This window comes from Ambystoma mexicanum, chromosome 1q, assembly GCF_040938575.1.
Source record: "Ambystoma mexicanum isolate Mex_15411 chromosome 1q, UKY_AmexF1_1, whole genome shotgun sequence".
NCBI lineage: Eukaryota > Metazoa > Chordata > Amphibia > Caudata > Ambystomatidae > Ambystoma > Ambystoma mexicanum.
The window spans coordinates 788,639,838-788,663,407 of NC_090922.1; the positions used below are offsets into that span (position 1 = coordinate 788,639,838).

General features: G+C 45.4%; 1 protein-coding gene across 2 annotated transcripts in view; it reads left to right on the top strand.

Annotated features, from left to right (window-relative positions):
- Positions 1-23,570, top strand: part of HMCN1 (hemicentin 1) — a 1,785,366-nt gene that overhangs the window by 1,490,891 nt on the left and 270,905 nt on the right. For both annotated transcript variants that reach the window (XM_069641364.1, XM_069641365.1), the window contains exons 88-90: positions 18,917-19,087; positions 19,631-19,801; positions 23,044-23,214. In XM_069641364.1, the coding sequence (XP_069497465.1) occupies positions 18,917-19,087; positions 19,631-19,801; positions 23,044-23,214 (513 nt within the window). The remainder of the gene's footprint in view (positions 1-18,916; positions 19,088-19,630; positions 19,802-23,043; positions 23,215-23,570) is intronic.

The following is a 23,570-nucleotide window of genomic DNA, read 5'->3' on the forward strand; positions in this document are numbered from 1 at the left end:
TTTTTGTAAACAAAAAGTTACAATTAAAGTTGCATGGACACAAAATGCCTCTGGCGCAGAAGATGATGTATGCAGGGAAAAATAAACAGGATGTTACAATGGAGAACAGAGTTCTCCTGCACTGATAGCCATAGGGACTCATACGTTCCCCCAAAAGCAATGAGCTTATCAAGCTTGGTGAAGTAAAAAGACTTCACTAGCCTCAAAAAGTCAAAACAGGTTCAAAACAGTAGCAAATATTTGCTTTCCCATTGGGTGTTTATGGAGGGAAAGCGGCAAAAAGAAAATCTTTCCGAACAGGCTGAATTTCGGAAACCTTGCACCAGTCCAAGTGCAATTGTGTACAGTATTAGCACTAGGGCAAGAATGCATTAATGCAAATAAGCATATTCTTTCAATGCATTTTAACAATACAGCAACATTTGCAAACATTAAACTGGTGCAAAAATGCATTGAAAGAATATTTGTTTTGCATTAAGGGATTGTTTGCCCTAGTGCTAATGCCATCCAAAATTTCACGTGCATCAGGGCAAAGTTTCTGCAATGAGTACCCACATGATGTATTGTGCTAAATCAGCTGATGCTATCAGCCCAGTTCCCGATGGTCAGATACCAACTTAATTCAATAACTCTGAATCAAGTGCCACCATTACGCACTTATATGGCCAAACTTCACAGTGATGCCAAAGATTCACTGGATATGGAGTCTGAATTACTGTCCCCTACTGTGAGGTCTCTAAGTGAATCCACTTGAATAAGGTTTCCAATTATCTGCAAAGCAATCTAGGATATTGGTACAGGAAATCAAAGTTTTTGCAAAATTGGCACATTTTAGGCTGAATGGGAAGGTCCCTTGGCTCTTGAAGACCTACATCATACTATTCGCTCACATTGACCCTGCTGTCAATAAGCTATTTAGAAAAGCATACATTATTTCTGATTGCTCCATTGCATTTTGCTGTTGCTTACAGTTCTGCCTCCATGTGTGGTTATTTGCTAAGTTCCTTACTCTATTGGCATATTGCAGCAGTCAGGCATGATGGCGGAAGAATGCCAGAGTGGTCGCCAAGGAGGCAAAGAGTTTTAATGGAAGTTTTGTTTTTGTATGGAGAGGTCAGGACTCCCAGCATGGCAACAGGAGTTGTTTGTACCATGTATCTATGTTTGTTTTTTATACTACAAAATGGCTTCCATGTAAGTGGTCACCAATTAAATAAAGGAAAGCAGTTTAATGGCAGCCATCTTGAAGATTGAAATAACAAGCATAACTGAAAGTGTACAGACAATTCCCACTGCTGCATCTGCTTTCCCTCACATCTGCATACATAAACCTCTTGTGGAACTTGGAGCGTAGATCGCTCTGGGAATGTGCTGAACACTGGCCAATGGACATCTTCTAGAAGGGGCTGCGGACCAGTCTACTGTTGATGCAGGGACAGTTCAGTCAGCTGGTCATAGCCCTACCTGTCTACTATTAAGCCCACCTTGTTTATGGACTCCCTCTGACCACTCTAATAGTGAGAGTTCAAGAATAACACCAAAGCTGCTGTCAACATTTTTAAACTGCTGTTTTGGCATGGAACACGTCTGCTTTTTGCATTTTCCATGACTTTTACTAAGCTCTTTCCTGGGGAGTCCTAATCTTAGGCCTCATCAGGGAGTTGAATTTTGTCGATGGTTGTTAGGAAAGTATTCTGTTTTGGGGGTCTTGCTGTCCCTTCTATGAAAACTCTAAACATTTTGCTTCTTTAAACATTTGTTTTTAGGAAACTCTGACCTCTTTTTGTGGTCTTTTTGTGGTCAGAGGGACTGCTACTTTCCCTCACCACTGCAACCTTTTTTAGTATATGTTCCTATGGTAGCCCATATGGCTCCTAGGAAAGGGGTGCTTTTTAAGCACCCCATTTTGGCACTGTGGTAATTAGATTGCTGTACCTTGGTTTTAGGAAGTAAGCTGGCTGCAGCTGTTATTTAGTGTTATTTCCATTGCGAAGGACTTGGACAGGGCTGTTGTGGCTGGACTCCCTGCTTCTCTGCACTACGAATTTACATAGGACTTTAGTGTTGGCTTTACCATCGCTGCATTAGTTGCCCAATGTTCCTTATAGTTCCATCTTTCAGCCATTTCTTTTCGGGCCATTCTGTTTTCTTGGGAAACCACGAGTCAAGTCTAAAATGGCTGTTATACACACATGGCTCACTCTGAGCCCAGCCCTGCACTCTATTATAGTTGGTACTTGTTTATACCAGTCCCTTGGAGAGGCCATTACACACTCTGTGTGGTTGGGCTAAAAAGTGGTTTTTGGTGCCAACCTGAATAGCTGGCCACCCAAATCCTTTTTGTAGGTTACCCTGAGGTGTTATTAGAGGGCTGGCATTGGGCAGTCTATGGGGGAATGGATTATTCTGGGCAATGTCCTGACCCTAGCTCATTTACGTCAGGTTTTTGAAGAGTTATTTTGAACTTTGCAGGTTAACTTACCGTCTGTTGCTGCAATCTTGAGAGCAAGTTTGGCCATATTGATTGGGCTTGTGTCTCATTACTGACTCACTATCCATTCACTGTGGAGCTTCTGTTACCTTGCAGGGCAAAACTGTCCCTTCCCTTTCCACTCACCAACTTGCCCTCCCTCTCTCTTGGGCTGAACCCTTTCTTTATAGTCTTCACTTGCCTGTTCCTTCTATGCTTCATCATGCGTCTTCATTTCACTCCATTTCTACTTGTACTCACTCTTCTCCTTCCCTTCTCTCACAGCCTTTAGCCTCAACTTGGTGTAACTTCTGCATCATTCTCTGGCCTCCCAATCTTCCTTCTTACCCTTGCACCCGAACCCCGCAAAGAAGACGCTCCTATGCTGCCAGGATCTCCAACCTCAAATATCCCCCTTCACCTAATGCCTAAAACCTGATCCTCTCCCCCACCTCATATTACTCATCCACTTGGCCTCTGAAATGCAGATGTTTCCCTCTACAACAAGTCTTCCTACATCACTGATCACTTTGACTCTCACCACCCTCAACTATCACTTCTTGCTATCACAGAAACATGGATCTCCACCTCATGAATTTCCAGCATTAGCAGCTCTCCACACTGACTCTGCTACCTTCTCCCAGACCTTTTGGGAAGGGCGGAGGCATGGTGTCCCTTATCAATAAGGTCCTCTACTCTACTCCAACAACAACTCTTTCTCTTTTGAATATGCCACTATTCAACTACCCCCCCTACTCCTCTCACTGCTCTAGCTCTCTATCAGCTCCTTCTTTCCTGATCTGACCCTTCCTACCAACATCCTCATTGTCATGCTACGGGTCTTTAACCTTCCCAAGCCCTCTGCAGCTACCTGCCAAAAAGATGGCCAATAATAAAACAAATACCTAAAATATATATTCTTTTTAAGTCCCTATGCAAAGTTTCGAGCAAATGAAGCTCAAACTTTAAAATTGCAAGCATTAGGGGGCATCTATTTTGTGAAATGTATGCCGCTTGTGCTTGCGTTTGCGGCACTAATGAAGCAAAAGCCAGCTAGCTGTAGTAAACAAAAGCTACCACTGGGTGGCTTTTGCTTCATTGGTGCCGGACTCGGAGGACGGGGACCAGAGACTACAGGCAGGAAAGCTGCAGCTGCATCTCAGTAAGTGCTATTTTTTTTTTTAAATAAGCACTAGCTGCGTTTTTCTTTCTAAGTTTTCCAAGCTGGAGGAGCCCAGAAAACTTAGAAATAAAACCGCAGCTTTTAAAACGTTGTATTTATGTTTGCGGTAGTTTCAGCTTGGAGCCCCCTGGGGGGAGCCCGAGAGCCCCAAAGTGAAAGCTGCTGTAGGCAGAAACACAACGCGGGTGTTTAGAAATGCTGCAGTGTTTCTGTCTACAGCATCTTTCACTTTGGGACTCTCAGGCTCCCTGGGGGGAGCCCGAGAGCCCCAGAGTGAAAGCTGCTGTAGGCAGAAACACAACGCGGTTGTGTTTCCGTGCCGCGGTGTTTAGAAATACAACGTTTTTGTATTTGTAAATGCCACAGTATTTACAAATCCAAAAACGTTATTATTCTGAATGCTGCAGCTTTCGCTGAGAGTCTCCTGGACTCCCTCAGGGTTGGGGGAGCCCAGGAGACTCCCAGCGAAAGCTGCTGCTGTCAGAATAACAAAGTTGTTGTATTTGTGATTGCCTTGGTTTTCCAACCACCGCAATCACAATAACAACAACGTTATATTTTTAATTGGTGCGCCTCCACTTTTTGCTTTCATTTTACGTTTTCTGTGCTTCCCTGGGCTTGGGGAGCACAGAAAATGTAAAATGAAAGTGAAGGCAGTCTGCTCAGCTGTGCTTAGGCTGCAGTAAGCAAAAGCTCCCAGTAGGGGGCTTTTGCTGCTTGTTTAGTGCTGCAAAGGCAGAGCAGAGGAGGCTGCCTGAAATCACAAAATGGATGCCCCCTAGTGCTTGCAATTTTAAAGTTTGAGCTTAATTTGCTCGAAACTTTGCATAGGGACTTAAAAAAAATATATATTTTAGGTATTTGTTTTATTATTGGCCACCTTTTTGGCTAATAACAATATTTTCTGACCGAACCATTCCTTAACTATTTCCTCATAATGTATGCCCCGTTATAGTTAAATGTGTCCTAGATGTGCCCTAATTCTTCTTTATTTACAGTCTCAAACATTCAAAGTTAAATGTCACATATTCATGTTTGTAATGCACCCGTTGGCCTTGGGAGCCAAAGGTAGCTCCTGGTAGAAATTGGTTTCAAGCTAACAAGGCTCTCCTATAAGGTAGATGCAAGATCTAAATAGCTCCCATCAATTTCAAAACCTGCTCTATTTGACCAACACTATGTTGCTAGCACATCCACATCTTCCTGGCCCTTTTAAAACCCATGGATCACCTCTAGAATCTAGAGTTTTAAAACAGACATGCACCGTAACCAGCAATACTGGCGCAAATTATGGACATCTTCCCTACTGCTAGCTTGCACAAATCCCCTTGCTGCCCTAAACTCTGCCCTGGGATCAGTCAGATCCTCCTACTTCACAAACCTAAGCCCCCTCCCCTCCCAATCACACCCAAAAACTTAAATCTAATTTCCAGTCTTTGCTCACACCTCCCAAGCCAATATCCATCACTTCCTTCCTTTCTGCTAATGATTATCCTCACTCACTACTTTTCCTCTAAAATCTCTACAATTTGTGATACTCTCACAGCCATACTCTCTCTCCCTTCCAACCATCCTTCTGTCCACCACCTCTCTCTCTACCTCTTATATGCTTGACTACTTCTGCCCTACCCTCTCCCATTGCATTAACACCCATCCTTCGCAATGCCAACCCATCTTGGACTCCTATCAACCCTTTTGCTCCCCAAATTGTCAATCAGTCGCAATCAGTGGCCCTTTTCTCTCTGAGCACTTGAACCCCTCTCTTCCCTGGATGCGTCTCTGCCTCCTTCAAATCTGCAACTGTCTTACGCCTATTGAAGAAACCCTCTAGTGACCCAAATACACCAGCAACTATAACCCAGTTTCTTTCCTTCTCCATTATTCAAAAGTCCTTGAGAGGGTGGTCTTTGACCAGATCACTAGGTACCTTGTAGATATTGGCCTTTAGATCCACTTCAATTGGACTTCCATAGTAAACACTCCACAAGACTGTGCTTGTGCATGTTTCCAACTTTCTCTTTAATGCTCACCGCTCCAAACTCCTTTTGGACCTTTCTGCCACTTTTGGCACCACCTCATTCTCCAGGACCTTGGGTTTCACAAATCTGCTCTTGCCTGGATCACATCCTACCTGGAAGTTCGATCCTTTCAATCACGTAGAACTTGCAAACTTCTGAACCAACCCCTCTCACTGTTGTCGTTCCCCAAGGATTAGTCCTTGGACCTCTGCTCTTCATCCTCTATACCCCTACCCTAGACAGACTTATCCTTTGATTTTCACTATCACCTTTTTGCTGACACTCAAATATGTTTCTCCTTTCCCTACCTCACCCCAGCAATCTTGGATCAGTTTACGAACTGTCTCATTGCAATTCGTCACTCAAAACAGAAGTCATCTTTCGAATGGATTGTGTCCTCCCACTTATTCCTCATCTTAGATATATCCTTACCTTCAGCTTTGCTGCTTCAGAAATGTTTTCTCTCTCCACCAGAGGGCGCTCCACTCGAGGCTGTGGCATCGATGTCCCTCTGTGGCATCCGTTGAGCACCAACGTCATCCGTTGTATAAATGCCTCGAGCACACCCATTGACCACAGTTCAGTTTTTCCGTTAGCTTCACTTCGGATCGAGAAAACGGCACTTCAGTTCGTATGATAATGTCGTCTTCATCTAATCCTTCCACACCGAAGACTGGATTCAAGAAATGCCAGAAATGTGGGAGAAAGATGTCGCTAACTGATCCCCATCAGAATTGCCTCTGGTGCCTCGGTTCTGACCACCGTATAGATGAGTGCGGTTCCTGTCAGTCGATGACCCATAAGGCCTTAAAAGAATGAAGAGGTAAACTGGTGGTGGGGGAGGAATCCTAAAAGTTTTCTTCGAGAGGGAGAAAACACTCGGCTGAGTCTTCAGCAAAACATCACAAAAAATCTAGGTTGAGGAGTAGATCCAGGTAGTCCTCTTCTTCCTCTAAAAAGAGGAAGAAAAGACGACACCAGTCTCCCTCTTCCTCTACGTCGTCTGAGGAAATTATAACATGTCCGTCAAGACATGACTCCCCAAGAAAGTGGGTAGCTTTCAGATCATCTATGTTAAAAATAATTGAGAATGCGGCTCAGACCCCCTCAAAAAAGTCTAATGAAGACCAAGCCCCTGCTCACAAAAAAAGTGACAGGGGAAGATCTAAGACAAGAAAATCCGACAAAAAATCGTCAAGGGTGTCGTCCAGGGAATCTTCCCAGACACCTCATAGAAAAAGCCTACCGGTGCATAAATCGGAGGTAGAACTCAAGAAAATGGCGTGAGACTCTCATACGCCATTAAAGTCCTCGTCTAAAACGTAATCGAAGCCTCTATCGAAGGCGGTCGAGCATAAGGTGTCGATGACCCAACCCAAAAAGGTTATGTCGCATCACATTAGACGGTGTCGAAGGCTCCTTCGATGGTCTCGACAACTCCTTCAACGGGGTCGACAATTCCTTCGAAGGAGTTGAAAATGACCTCAACAATATCGAAAGTAATGACTACAACATCGACGCCATTGACCTTTTGTTAACATCTTTGTTTACTCCAGTGACAAAATCGACACCAATGTCAGAGTCTATTCCACCTGAAAAGGTGTTTCATCCAGAAAATAGACATGATTTTTTTAGAACCATGTCCTCCATATATGAAGGAGATTCATCAGCAGAAGAAGAAGAGGTTTCACCTGCTGGTGTTAAATTTGGTACAAAACAAGTCCCCGGGGAGTTAATTGGCCCTCAGTCTAAGATGCAAGACTTATATGAGTGCTTGCAGTCAGCAGGTGGTCTGGATACATCTCCAGAATATGAATTTGAAAAGCCTGAACCAGCTGAACATGCTGATGTGGGTTATAGAAAATTGATGAACAGGGTAACTGAATTCATGCGATGGAGTAGAAATTATTCACTTAACGGGAGGATGACATGACTGACATGCTTTCAGGAGGACCTCAGCAAGACCCCATACTTCCTTTTCATGTAGCCTTACAAAGGAAGGTTAACACTACATGGGAAAACCATGAATCTATTCCAGCAGTAAATATGAAGTATGTGTCAAAATATAGACCCTGTCCCTCAGATCCTGAATACTTACGTAAACACCCATCTCCTGAAAGTCTGGTAGTTCAAGCAGCTACCTCTACTATTAATGCTGCATACCCTACAATTTCCCCCAATAGGGATGATAAAAAGATTGATGCATGGTCCAGAAAGATTTTTACGCCAGGGAGCATGGTTTTAAAATCCACAAATGTAACTTGCACCCTTGCAAGATTTACATACACCCTGTGGGACTGCATGTCCGCGGCAGCTGAACACATCTTGGAAGGTGAGGAACGTGAAGGGTTCCTATCCATAGTAAGGGATGTAAAGGAGGGGAATGCCTTCAATCAGGTTTGGATACAGCTGACAGTATCAGTAGGTCCATGGCGTTTAGTACGGTGCTACGCAGATTTGCGTGGCTAAGAAAGTCAGGTTTTGCACCGGAAGTGCAATCCAGGCTTCTTAATATGCCATTTGACGGCTCGAGGTTGTTTGGCAGCAAGGTGGATGAAAGTTTGGAGAAGCTGCTGATCTCCAAAGCGACGGCAAAATCACTCAGTGCCGCTATATGACAACCTCAACAATGCCCCTACACAGGCTCATCTTCTTGGAGGGGTCGTCCCTTTCGATTTTATTCCTCATTTGGGAATGGAAGGGAACAGGCCAGTCAGAGTGGGCAAAGGAAATTTCCTCAGGGGCGAGGAAAAGGTGCTAGATCTGCCGCAGCAGCGGCAACTGTCCCTTCAGCCGTTGTGGCAGCTGCCACAAAACCACTATCAGTTTCGAGTTCTGCCTTTTGGGTTGACCTCCGCCCGAGAGTTTTCATCAAGTTGATGGCGGTGGTGGCAGCGAGTCTCAGGAGAGTGGCGATTCACGTCTACCCCTACCTGGACGATTGGATGATCAGGGCACGTTCTCCAGAACAAGCCGAGGAACATCTGTCCAAAACTTGCCACTTCCTTCGCAAACTAGAGTTTTCGCTGAATTTAAAAAACTCAAACATGATACCAGCTCAGAAACTCCAGTTTATTGGAGCAGTCCTGGATACTTGTTCGGGCAAAGCCTCGCCGCCCGAAGAGAGAACTCACCACATTCTGCAGATGGTAATAAAATTCCAGAATGCCCAGTATCTACCGCCCTTCCATTTTCTCAGGTTGCTCAGTCTTATGGCATCCTGCATTTTTCTGGTGCCAGAAGCCAGATTGAGGATGAGATCCCTTCAATGGGCCCTCAGGACTCAATGGTCCCAATTTTCAGGGGAAATGTCACATCTTTTGCAAATTCCAGCCAGAGTAGCACAGGATCTGCAATGGTGGCGTTGCAGAGAACATATCCTCAAGGGAGAATCTTTTTGGCAACCATGGCCGGAGATAACAGTAGTGACGGACGCCTCACTCACAGGGTGGGGAGCTCACACCAACGAGTTGACAATCAGGGGTCGTTGGTCTCCATCGGAATCCAAACTACACATCAACCTATTGGAACTGAGGGCAATCAGACTAGCGCTGAAGGCCTTCCTGCCCTCTGTACGGGGAAAGAATGTCCTTATAATGATAGACAATGTGGTGGCCATGTTCTACCTCAACAAGAGAGGAGAAGTAGGGTCACTACCTCTGTGCAGAGAAGCAATGCAACTCTGGTTCTGGGCAATACAAGAAGGGCTCTCTCTGTCGCAGTCCATCTAGCTGGAGAGCAAAACACAGCGGCGGACGCTCTGAGCAGGCAGAGCACAGTTTCCCACGAGTGGGAAATAGCTCAGGAAGTCCTTCAAGAGATCTTCACCCTTTGAGGATCCCTGCAAGTGGATCTGTTCGCAACCAGTGTTAACAGGAAATGAGAACTGTACTGCTCAAGGGAATTTCCTCTGAGGGGAGCTCTAGGGGACGCATTTGTAGTGGACTGGGAGTTTCCACTTCTGTATGTGTTTCTTCCAGTCCCTGTGATCCCTCAAGTAATCAGGAGGTTGAGAAAGTTCATGAAAACCATGATCCTAATTGCCCCGGATTGGTCCAGGAGAACGTGGTACCCGGACCTTCTGGACATGTCCATCTGCCCTCCAATACGTCTTCCAAAAAGAGAGGATCTTCTCTCGCAAGAGGAAGGGACCTTCCAGATGATGTCATGGAGATCTTGCTTTCGGACAGAAGGCCAGCAACTAAATCTCTGTATCGGTGTCGTTGGATCAAGTTCAGTAACTGGTGCAGAGATAGGAATTTGGACCTGTTTCAGTGTAATATTCCCACAATATATCTTTTCTGTTACACTTGGCTAATCTAGGGCTCCAGGTTGGCACGATAAAAGGTTATTTAGCAGCGCTATCCATTTTTAAGCACTCCTCAGAGGAAGAATCTTACTTTAAGATACCTTTGATAGCTCAATTCTTAAACGGTCTAAATAATGTGTTTCCTCCAATACCTTTTCAAGTACCTGTGTTGGACTTAAACTTAGTACTGAAGTTCCTCACATGCATTCCATGTGAGCCCTTACATTCTTATCTGTTAAGGCTCCTTACTTTAAAAACAATACTTCTTGTGGCAATTACATCAGCCCGCAGGGTAAGTGAGTTGCAGGCACTTTCTAGCGGGCCTCCTCAAACCATCTTTTAAAAAGATGAAGTGGTCCTTAGGGTAAAACCCTCTTTTTTGCCAAAAATTGTCTCAGATTTTCACCTGTCACAAAAAATAACACTGACTACTTTCTACCCTCCTCCTCACGCAAATAAGGAAGAGGAAAGGCTACATAGATTAGATCCTAGAAGGGCTCTCAGCTTCTATATTTCAAGATTGGCAAAATTACGTCAGTGTGACCAACTTTTTGTAGGATACACTAGCCGCAAATTGGGACTGGCCGTGAATAAGCAAACATTATCTAGATGGATAATTTTGGCTATAACTGAATGTTATAGATTAGCTCGGAAAGATCCCCCAGATGGGCTGAGGGCTCATTCAACCAGGGGCATTACAACTTCAACAGCATTTCAAAGGGCTGTCCCTGTGCAAGATATTTGCGCAGCAGACACATGGTCAGCCATGCACACTTTTATAAAACATTATGCTCTAGATTTTACTTCTTCACAAGTAGGTCTTTTCGCTAAATCAGTACTTCATTCTGTACATGACTAAAATGTCTGTACTCCCACCTCCAATACAACACTGCTTTGGGAGTCTATCTAAGATGAGGAATACGTGGGAGGACACAATCCATTCGAATAACAAGTTACTTACCAACTGTAAGGTTCTTTCGATTGGATGTTCCTCCCACGTATTCCTCATCGACCGTCCCAGCCTACCTCACAGTACAGTTTACGTGTTTACACTCTAAATTTGTGTAAGGCTTGGCTCAAAAGAGGCAGGCCATTAACTACAATCCATTGGCTACAATATACGAAAAAACAGAACTGAGGCCAAAGGGCTCGCTCCAGGCATTTATACAGCGGATGACGTCGGCGCTCGACGGATGCTGCCGAGAGGACATCGACGCGACAGTCTCAAGTGGAGTGCCCTCTGGTGGAGAGAGAACATTTTTTCCAAAGCAGCAAAGCTGAAGGTAAATAAATATCTAAGATGAGGAATACATGGGAGGAACATCCAATCGAAAGAACGTTACAGTTGGTAAGTAACTTGTTCTTCTCCCCGCTTCAAATGTCATCCCACCTCTCCCCTCTCCCATCTCCTTCCTGCTTGACCTTCTTGATCCCCACATCCAAGGCATGCATTCTAGGTGTCCTCCTTGATAGCGACCTACGATTGCAACAATTTATCACAACCACCGCCTCTATTGCTCGTATTAACCTCTGCAACATTCGAGAAATGTTTCCTATTCTTACTAACCACTCAACAAAAACTGTAATCTCCCCTCCTGTGCTCAGTAAACGTTGCTACCTGCACTCTCTACAACCTGCCCAGATCCTCCCCCACCACTAGCTACTGACAACATGCTGTTTGGCCCTCCATGCACAACCTCACTCTCTTCAAGTTTCTTCACCTAGACTGCAAAGCTATCAATGGTCTTGCTCTGCAGTACCTGTCTGGCTGTATTTCAGTCTACTCACCATCTCGTTCCCTCTGACCCTCGTCTGCACTGAACCTCACTGTTACTCCCTCTGACTTCTCTCGCTTCCACTCTTTCTCCCTACCCGCCTTGCTCCACTAGAACCCACTGCCCTTAACAATCAAAGCCAGACCAACTGTGGATCTCTTCAAAGCTCAGATTAAACCTCACCTACTTGCTAAACGGGGAGCTCCCACTGCTCTCTCTTGCATACTCCCTAACTGACCCCACCACTGTTTCCAGTGACACTTAATAATGTAATTTTGTATATTTAATTAAATTAGTCCTTCTCTTTAGTTTGAAGTGCTTGCCCCCTTAGGTTAATATTTGCTTTCTGTTTGTTTTGTCCCTGGTATATGGCCTAATTTTGTACACCCTCATAAACTGGCTTACTTGTTGCTCTAATCTTTATACTATTGTACAGATACCTTTCGTGGGAATTCTTCTGCCATCTGTATATGAATGATTGTAAATGATTTGTGATCGAAAATTGCATCCCTGTCCCTTAGATAAATACAAATACAAATTACTTTAGCACGGGTTCGAATTTTTGCCTGCTGGCCCTCTTTCCCGAGCTGTCCTTTTCCTCCCCCTGATCCTCCTCATTGGCTTCAACTTTTTCAACCTTTGTTGTCCATCTTGGTGTAGGAAGCTGCTAGTTCCCAGAAGGAATGTGGGCACCAATACCCCACCTCGCCATTTTATTTCAGTCACCCTGGGTCGCCTCACTGCTGCACCCCCATTTTTCAACCTTTGTTGTCCATCTTGGTGTAGGAAGCTGCTGTTTCCCAGAAGGAAATTGGGGCACCAATACCCCACCTCTCCATTTTATTTCAGTCACCCTGGGTCGCCTCACTGCTGCACTCCCATTTTTCAACCTTTGTTGTCCATCTTGGTGTAGGAAGCTTCTGTTTCCCAGAAGGAAATTTGGGCACCAATACCCCACCTCTCCATTCTATTTCAGTCACCCTGGGTCGCCTCACTGCTGCACTCCCATTTTTCAACCTTTGGTGTCCATCTTGGTGTAGGAAGGTGCTGTTTCCCAGAAGGAAATTGGGCACCAATACCCCACCTCTCCATTTTATTTCAGTCACCCTGGGTCGCCTCACTGCTGCACTCCCATTTTTCAACCTTTGTTGTCCATCTTGGTGTAGGAAGCTGCTGTTTCCCAGAAGGAAAGTAGGGCACCAATACCCCACCTCTCCATTTTATTTCAGTCACCCTGGGTCGCATCACTGCTGCACTCCCATTTTTCAACCTTTGTTGTCCATCTTGGTGTAGGAAGCTGCTGTTTCCCAGAAGGAAATTTTGGCACCGATACCCCACCTCTCCATTTTATTTCAGTCACCCTGGGTCGCCTCACTGCTGCACTCCCATTTTTCAACCTTTGTTGTCCATCTTGGTGTAGGAAGCTGCTGTTTCCCAGAAGGAAATTGGGGCACCGATACCCCACCTCTCCATTTTATTTCAGTCACCCTGGGTCGCCTCACTGCTGCACTCCCATTTTTCAACCTTTGTTGTCCATCTTGGTGTAGGAAGCTGCTGTTTCCCAGAAGGAAATTGGGGCACCAATACCCCACTTCTCCATTTTATTTCAGTCAGCCTGGGTCGCCTGACTGCTGCACTCCCATTTTTCAACCTTTGTTGTCCATCTTGGTGTAGGAAGCTGCTGTTTCCCAGAAGGAAATTGGGGCACCAATACCCCACCTCTCCATTTTATTTCAGTCACCCTGGGTCGCCTCACTGCTGCACTCCCATTTTTCAACCTTTGTTATCCGTCTTGGTGTAGGACGCTGCTGTTTCCCAGAAGGAAATTGGGGCACCAATACCCCACCTCTCCATTTTATTTCAGTCACCCTGGGTCGCCTCACTGCTGCACTCCCATTTTTTCAATCTTTGTTGTCCGTCTTCGTGTAGGAAGCTGCTGTTTCCCAGAAGGAAATTGGGGCACCAATACCCCACCTCTCCATTTTATTTCCGTCACCCTGGGTCGCCTCACTGCTGCACTCCCATTTTTCAACCTTTGTTGTCCATCTTGGTGTAGGAAGCTGCTGTTTCCCAGAAGGAAATTGGGGCACCAATACCCCACCTCTCCATTTTATTTCAGTCAGCCTGGGTCGCCTCACTGCTGCACTCCCATTTTTCAACCTTTGTTGTCCATCTTGGTGTAGGAAGCTGCTGTTTCCCAGAAGGAAATTGGGGCACCAATACCCCACCTCTCCATTTTATTTCAGTCACCCTGGGTCGCCTCACTGCTGCACTCCCATTTTTCAACCTTTGTTGTCCATCTTGGTGTAGGAAGCTGCTGTTTCCCAGAAGGAAATTGGGGCACCAATACCCCACCTCTCCATTTTATTTCAGTCACCCTGGGTCGCCTCACTGCTGCACTCCCATTTTTCAACCTTTGTTGTCCATCTTGGTGTAGGAAGCTGCTGTTTCCCAGAAGGAAATTGGGGCACCAATACCCCACCTCTCCATTTTATTTCAGTCACCCTGGGTCGCCTCACTGCTGCACTCCCATTTTTCAACCTTTGTTGTCCATCTTGGTGTAGGAAGCTGCTGTTTCCCAGAAGGAAATTGGGGCACCAATACCCCACCTCTCCATTTTATTTCAGTCACCCTGGGTCGCCTCACTGCTGCACTCCCATTTTTCAACCTTTGTTATCCGTCTTGGTGTAGGACGCTGCTGTTTCCCAGAAGGAAATTGGGGCACCAATACCCCACCTCTCCATTTTATTTCAGTCACCCTGGGTCGCCTCACTGCTGCACTCCCATTTTTTCAATCTTTGTTGTCCGTCTTCGTGTAGGAAGCTGCTGTTTCCCAGAAGGAAATTGGGGCACCAATACCCCACCTCTCCATTTTATTTCCGTCACCCTGGGTCGCCTCACTGCTGCACTCCCATTTTTCAACCTTTGTTGTCCATCTTGGTGTAGGAAGCTGCTGTTTCCCAGAAGGAAATTGGGGCACCAATACCCCACCTCTCCATTTTATTTCAGTCAGCCTGGGTCGCCTCACTGCTGCACTCCCATTTTTCAACCTTTGTTGTCCATCTTGGTGTAGGAAGCTGCTGTTTCCCAGAAGGAAATTGGGGCACCAATACCCCACCTCTCCATTTTATTTCAGTCACCCTGGGTCGCCTCACTGCTGCACTCCCATTTTTCAACCTTTGTTGTCCATCTTGGTGTAGGAAGCTGCTGTTTCCCAGAAGGAAATTGGGGCACCAATACCCCACCTCTCCATTTTATTTCAGTCACCCTGGGTCGCCTCACTGCTGCACTCCCATTTTTCAACCTTTGGTGTCCATCTTGGTGTAGGAAGCTGCTGTTTCCCAGAAGGAAATTGGGGCACCAATACCCCACCTCTGCATTTTATTTCAGTCACCCTGGGTCGCCTCTATCGTTGTTTCTGTTTTGGGACTGTTTTCTGTTGATTGGCATTTGAACCGATGGAACCTGACGGATCAGGTTCTCCCATCCCATGGAACCATTTTCGCCATAGCTTTCACTTCTGGCTGGTGGGCCACACTCCAAGGATGGCCATGTGTTCTTCTTGTGAACCCTCAGGGCTTATCCTTAGTCTGGGGTTTATTTCCCGGGGTGACCGAATCATGTAGACCGACCTGCAAAAGAAATCCTTGTACTCGCCAAGTGATATTGCCATTGCTGATCCTTTTCTTTGAGAACCATGACCATCAGTACTTACTTCTGGGCCCTAGGCTGCTGGATTATACCCGGCACTTGCGCTCAATGGTCAATGGTTTTGCTGCCCACCTTGTATTGTGTTTTTCATAGAGATCCCGAAGCCTGCTTTTCTTCTCATCTTCTTGGAACTGCTGCGTCTCGAACCTGGCACTGCAGCTCCACCAGAAGGCCTCGTCTGGTGTCCCCGGGGGTTAATTGCTATATTCTCCACATCCGTGGGGTAGAACTGGAGCTTACCTTCCTCTTCCCCATAACTGTGCCTGTGCCTACCGACTTTGTCTTGTTGATTCCTATTGGGAACCTTTGAGCGTTCCTAAAACTCTCCTAAAGTGACTTTGGCTGTACTTAGCTCCATTTGGAGATTTTTCATGGATCTCCCTTGGGTTCATAGAATTTTAGGCCAAAGACTAGAATTTTAGGAAGTATCAATGATTTTATATGTATTTTTAAGGTCTCACATTCCCCTCATGTCTATAAAGAGTAACTCATTTCATTGTGTCACTGCAAGGTATTGCTGTATTATTTTTCTAGGAGTATAATGGGCCTGGTCCTTTAAACCTAATGTGTTCTGACTTGTGGTGGCCCCTGGCTTTATATTCATATGTTTTTTACCTATTTACTGCCTCTAAGTACTATCTTTACCGTGGAGTGGGCAACACTGTTAGTTTAGATGTGAGTTGGGTCTTAACAGACTATTACTTTTTTATATGTGTGCTGTGTTTTAACTATATATTATGTTTAACATTACCTATATTAGTCACTTGCCTGATAGAGATTCTATTTGTCATATTGTAATAAAGTGCATATTTTTCAGTACACACATGCGGCTGGTTGGTTAAGTGTGTGGAACAGCTGTACGTCACTACCACCCATCTCCCGTCCCTTGAGTTAAGCGGGATTGCTCATGTACAGCCATTAGAGAGTCTGGGATTTCTTTTTGGTGAGAAGCACTGCTGCACGTTTAGGTTAGATGGTTACACCGCCCTCACCGGAGCGTTGTGCAAAAACCTGCCTAACAATGTGCCTCTGAGGGACAGTATATATAACTCAGAGTCAGTGCATCAAGTACCCTGTTTATTCTGTAGGGGTTTCACATGTGAATGGCTTTGAGTGTTGCCACTGATTTTGGGCAAATAACCTTGTTGTAGTTGGGGTGCAGTCTGTATTCCAAGGTTGGTTCTCTAGAGCACCCAGTAGATATCAAGCATGGTGCACTGAAGCTAGACCGGGTTTCCCACCTGTAGGCTACTGTGAAATTAGCGGGAACATACAGGTGGCTTTCCGCACCTGACGATTGTTTTCAGGTGGGCCGTGGCGAGTAAACCGGCCCTGCATAGACACGAACGAGGTCGTGGATGTGTGCATATCTGAGCACTTCCTGACTGAGCCCTGGAGATCTGTCAGCTCGAAATGTGCCTCAATGAGAGTCATTTGAAAGGATGCCTGCTACTCATGCTCACCCCACCACAGAGCCTGTGCACAGACCCACAAAATATAACTGTGGCAGCCACAGAGATTGATGTCTGCTTAAATGGGTGCATGCCTAGGACTGAAGACTGATCTCCCTGCTCAGCCCAAATCTCCCATGCTTTATGCTATGTATTACCTTATTGACTGCTGGAATGAGTTCCTGAAGTACAAAGTGTAAGCCTCGACCAAAGTACTGTACAGAAGCTCTGCTAGATCTGCAGGCCATTCAAGGCCATTCCTAATGGTGAACCTTTGCCAGTGTCTGTGGATGCTGGGGCCCCTGAACCAGGCAAGGACCCTCCAGTGGTGTAGTTTCTTTGATTTGGTGGGACCAACCAAGTCACCCACTCTCCTGACTTCCTGACTCCTGCGAGCCTGTGGTGTGCGACTCTGACACCAAGGCGAGGCCACCAAGACCAGAGATGCCTGGTAAATGGAGGTGTCAGCAGACCTTGTGGATTACAAACTTTATATGAACAGCACTACTAAGAATGTTGATACCAGAGAAAGGCACTTCTGCTTCGCTGCTGCCATCGCTGGATCTCTGTAGCACTCTCCTTGGACTGGATTTGCGGTTTCTCCTAGGTTCTGAACACTCCACAGAAGCACCAGGCTTCCTTTCTTCATTTTCTTTATTCCTGAACCTCCTTCGTGGGCCCCCCAGACCCCTACAGCCATTGCCACTGGAGCTGCCAGCAGAATCCTATGAACCACCAGTATTCTACTAAACATTGCACTGGAACCGCTCAGCTGGTGCTGTAACCCCGCTAGAATAATCACCCATATCCAAGATCCATTCAGATTGTGGGCCACATTGATAGAGCTGGCCTCACATATTTAGGCTAAATAAATTATCTAAGCTCTCATTCATTGCTGTAGCAGGTTCTTGGTGCCAGGATGCACACAAGGCCAGAGCTATGACAATCGAGGAGCACACATCCTTTTACTGTGGTCTTAGCGATGCCACATAATGTGGCTTTAGCCTAGCCTGGAGGAAATACATGCCTTCTTTGCTTATTCCCCTAGTCAGTCGCGTGGCTGTCATTGATCCCGCTTTGCAAGCAGCAGGCAGCAGGCTTTGGATTGGTCCAGTGTACTCATCTGGCATTCCATCCAGCAGGCCACCCTCGAGAAACTGGACCGACAGTGTCTCCCCTTGCAGTGCGTGTGGCGGCGGGTCGCTTTGTATTGCAAAACTGAATAACAAAACCAATGTTTCATTCGTGCACTGTAACTTGTGGCCTAGACTGATGGAGTCTAATATTCTTATTCTTAATATGGCTGTGTTTGGTCTTGTGCTTGGTTGCCGTATCTGTTCATTATACACCATCGAGAGTTTTATAAATTGTGTCACTACGCATGTCATCTCTGCCACCAGATGTGAAGCAATTGTGTTAATCTGCAGAAAATGGTGCCACCCCTTTGAATGCGTTTTGGGGCCGCTTTGAGCCTTTAAATTCAACTGCCATTTCTGCTGTACAACATATTTAAATTGTTCCCGCCCTTTTTCAGGCTTGGACATATTCTTCGAATATGTGTTTTGCAGCTTAGCAAAAGCCACCGCCCCTTTTTTGAAATAGAACTTCCTGTTCAAAACTGTGTTTCATCATAAACATGTTTGTCTTTCATGTATTCTCTTCTATTTCATTAGTGCTAGGATGTAGTCATTGTCTTCAGTTGTAATATCTTGTGTTTGCCAGTGAACCTTCTTGCAGGCATTGTAAACAGCTGTAAACCTGTGTGAGCCTTTGGTGGGCAGTGTGTATGCTTTTCGCTGCAGTTTAGCCATCCTGGTGCTAAACTGGTCCTGTAGGCCGTTCCCTTCCGCTTCCCCAGGCCTGCTGGAGGCTTCTGCTGGCAGGGTAACTGATTAGGAGTCCATTTTAGGAGAAGACAAGGCATGGCCCTCAGGCCACCAAGCTAGTTTCGGGCTTGCTCATTCAGTGTGCATTCTCATGTGATGTTCTTGTGTTTCAGTTCATGGCGGATTTTCAGAGTGGCTTGAATGGCAGGCCTGCAGTGTAACATGTGACCTGGGAGTCCAGAAGCGCAGCCGCAGGTGCAATAACCCGCTCCCCGCCAATGGCGGCCGCCACTGCCAGGGGCCAGATGTAGAGTCTCGAAGCTGCCAGAACAAGCCATGCCCAGGTATGTTCGGTGTGTCTGGAGTAGCTTCATATTTTGGATGGTTCCACAAATCTATGCGGTTATTTTCCTATTGGTAGCAGTGCGCAATATCCATCCCAGTAACATAGCATAACATAACATTGTGAGAACCATTATTATTTTTGCAATATTATTTTTACTTCATAAAATGAATAGGGCATGGGTCTCCCGAGTCCAGCCTGCAAATGCCAGATCTAGACCTGTTTTCAGGATACTCATACAAAATGCGCTTGGCAAGCACGTTTTTTTTTTTCTTGGAATCAACAAACATTTCACTGTTGAAGGTTCTGCATCGATTTGAAAAAATGTAATACACTGTAGTGTAAAGTTATTATTAACAGAGCTGTTTTAGCAGATCAGGGACCAGTTATGTAAAAGAAACTAAGGAAGGCTGGCCCAGCTCCAGCTGCTGGTTAACATTTGGTTAACATGCAGCCTTGCAGAGAAACCACCGTCTTCATTGTACTTGTCTCCCCAGTCACAACATGCCTTTAAAGGATGCATTCTTTGCTTTCTCGTATTAAGTTGATGGCGATTGGTCAGACTGGAGTCCTTGGGAAGAATGTTCTCGCACCTGCGGTCACGGAAACCGGACGAGGACCCGAACTTGCAGCAATCCACCCGCGCAGCATGGAGGGAGGCCGTGCGATGGGAGGGCCATGGAAGTTACCGTCTGCAATCCCAGACCTTGCCCGGGTGAGCATCAGGACAGCCAGCACATGCTCTCTGATTTCTAGCAACGAGGCGCATCTGCAAAATCGCCCACGCCTATTTGAGGCCTTCTGTTATTTCTAATGCAACCTGAGGTGCACAGGAAACTTCTCCTCATTTTAGATCTGATAGGCAGTAGCCATAATTCACTCTTACTTATATCTTATTGAAACCTTGCTCACAAGGCAACTGTTATGTTTGGGAAGAATAGATGTACATTGTTTTATTTCGTTTTTTTATTACTATGGTTGGTTTATTTCAAACATTTCATAAAAATCATCCATCACATTCCATCTTCAAATCAATTTAACAAACCAATATAGCTTTGTATTAAGCAGATATGCTCTGTAGAAAAGAGACTCCTCTGCCATGTTGTGAGAAGACATGTAGGGGCACCAGAGAACCTTAAGCAGGCAGACTGCTTGATCCCTTCTCACAGGACCTGCGCCTGATAAACTAAAATGCTGTAAGGCCAATTGATATTGTAAGACCAGTGCCTAGAGGCCCCCGGGTTAAGCGTGCTTTACAAATGCAATACATAAATAAATAAATAATATCCTAGAAAGTCAGCGAGTCCCGTACATGCCCAGTAGGGCTTTGAAATGATGTTATTATATTAGCCGACCATGCTGGCGGTATATGGGAATGTATATCATGTAGGCTCGCTTTGGAGGGGTCTGTTTTCTTCTGATAACTGTCAAGACCGCGCGGCTCCACTTTTCACTGCACTATGGGCAGAGCTGGGTGTTGTTGCCCAAAGAGGCACGTGGCATCCAGGGTGGTGTGCGACTTCATTTATCCCTGGGGTTTCCAAGTGAGCCGTCTACCAATTGCACACGGCCCTCCCCCCCTTAGTCGATTGTAGTACTTGTCCAGGAGATGGTAGCTGCATTGAAAAAGCTATGAAAAGGGGGCTGCATCGAGAAAGTCCACTGTGCAGCTGTCATACTGGAACTGCCAGGGGCACAGAGAGGTCCCATAGCGGGCGGGGAAAAGGAGGAGAGAAATCTTGTCCTGTTGTAGGTACCATTATGCCATGCTTCGGCGGATGTTGTGCTGGGGGCTCGAGAGAAGTGAATGGGGGGGCATTCTTCCACTGTTGCCTGATCCTGCTTAGTGGCAAGTTTTTATCTGATAGTTGCAAGAGTGCGTTGTTTCTAATTGACTTTCCTCGGGCCTTTTAGTGTGTTCTAAAACATTGTTTTTAAAATGTACGGTAAATGTCGTTGTTCCACCCTTCAGATAGGGCGCATTTGTACTTCAAGAAATGCTCAACGAAATAAGTGAAGTGAAAGGGATGGTGTTAACTTTTGTCATATTTATTTTACTTCCTGGGGTGTCACAAAACAATCATAGACGTGAAGAGTCCTACAGATACAGGGTGTATCGCCCACTTTTCAGCCCTACACATTGGCAAATACTCACACAAAAGAAAATGAGGGAGTAACAATGCTCCCATACCCCCCCAAAAATAGGAAACCGACACATGATGGGAGCTTGTCCCCCTGCTTTCACCCACAGAGCTCCATATGCAAGTTGGGACCAATAGTGCACGTAATGCCACAGGAAGAAACTGATATTATTATTATTATTATTATTATTATTATTATTATTATTATTATTATTACTAATTGATTTGCATCAACCCATTACACACTTTTGAAACATTACAACTATCCTGGTGATTGCTTACTTAACCAAAGAAACATGCACGGAAAGAAAGAAGACACAAGTAAGAAAGCAATCAGACATCAAAGAAAAATGAAAACGTTTCCATATTAAAAAAAGAAAGGTAGGAAAACCACAACTTCGGGAAAGGAAGGCTGGAAGGAGTGCAACGCTAGCACAGTTAGACCTTACATCCTTGCGAGGTCAAGACCACATTCATAAATGCCACTGCCGCCAATAGCATTGTCTCCTTTTCCCGCGTATAAGGTGGCGCCACCAGTCTGCAGGGACCCGAGATGGGACTGGCCCCAATGCATGGTTCTTTCATTGGCCAGCCCTGGGCTGAACAACAGTAGATGCTTCAGGGCTTGCACTAGTCCTTTCATCAAGCAATAAACTGCTAGTATTACTGCATTTTAATGTGCATGAATAACTAGGCACAACAAATATATATTCAAAAAACGATGCTACTTTGCAGTTAAAACGTATTTGACCTCGCTTATAAAATACTCCCCACGGAGCATTGCAGTAACATGCATGGGACAAGTCCTAAAAATTAAAGTGGGGAGACTCATCAATAAACTCACTGACGAGGTGACGTCGCCAGAAATTAGCATATTAAGGTGAAATGTGCACATTTCATTCATTTGGCTTTGCATAACCACTCAAATTGAACAGGGCGAATGGTATTTGTCTTTCATAAAATCAAACACAAAACTAAGAGAGGATATTTTCTTCTAATAGTCTTTTTGAAAACGTTAAAAGGTGTGCATGTTTTAAACTCCAAGAACCAATACAAATGTTTTCCCTGGGACTTGCATTACCAACATGGGACATTTCACCTTTAGTTGGTTCTCTTTTCCATCATGTGGTATAGTGCAGTGGTGAAGTGTCCATGTACAAACCCTACCTACGTCTGCGGTTCTATCCTCAAGGTCGGCTTTAATTCATGAATTCAAAGAGGATGTTTCTCGTTTTAGCTGGTGGGGACTGAGTGAAATATAATCGGTATCAGGTATTAATATCGCCATATATATGGTCGCCATAAATAATATCGCCGGGAAAATGTCGTGGCAATATTATTTGGGTGACCATATATATGGCGACAGGGGCAAAAAACAAACAAAAAAAAATGTGGGGGTTGCGGGGGTGTCCCCCGCATTTTCCATGCAATAATGTCGCCACAAAAAACGACAATTTTTCGGCGATATTTTTGCATGGCGATATTTTTGTGGCGACATTATTACATGGAACCCTTGCAAGTTGCTATACACTGAGCATACTTGAATGTAAAAGATAAACTTGACATTGTGTCATCCTTCTCCTGACGAACTAGGGCCAGGGTCACTGACAGGGCAGGATAGTGGCCCTGTTGCACAGGCCAGCTGCCATGTGCCTGAAAATGGATAACAACAAAACGCGCTTTTTTAGTTTTGTCAATTCTGTCTCTCAGGGCCACTAACACGGAACAACAATTTCAAATAAGGGGGAAATGAGTACAACTGTGCGCGGAAGGATTCCATGCCTGTGCTTGAAGCTTTTCTTTTCTGTGCTTGCAGTGGACGGTGTCTGGGGGGCCTGGATGCCATGGGGAGACTGTAGCGAGACCTGTGGCAAAGGTACCCAGAGCAGGCAGCGGCTGTGCAACAACCCTCCGCCATCGTTTGACGGCTCATATTGTGATGGGCCGGATACACAGATACAAATCTGCAATGAGAGGCAGTGTCCAGGTCAGTAGCTCTGTTTATTCATTTTTTTCACCAATTCTGTTACGTAACATAGATGTGTGAGGACCGACTCAATCAGTGACAATGCACGTTTTTCGTTTTTCATTGTGGATTATTACTTTTTCGAAGCAGTTACATCTCTTTGTGGAGTTTGTGTCCATGTCTACTAATTTAGGGTTTTATAAACCAATCCTTAAAGTGCTTCATTCGCTTCAGCGATAGCCTTGGGTACATGAGCGCCTGGAGACTGCCCTTGGGTGGTAGCGGTGCGTGGTATAAATCAGTATCACATAACTTCAGAATTTGCAAATAGGTTGCCTCGAAACAGCTTTGTTACGAAATAGCCGGTAGGAAGAAAT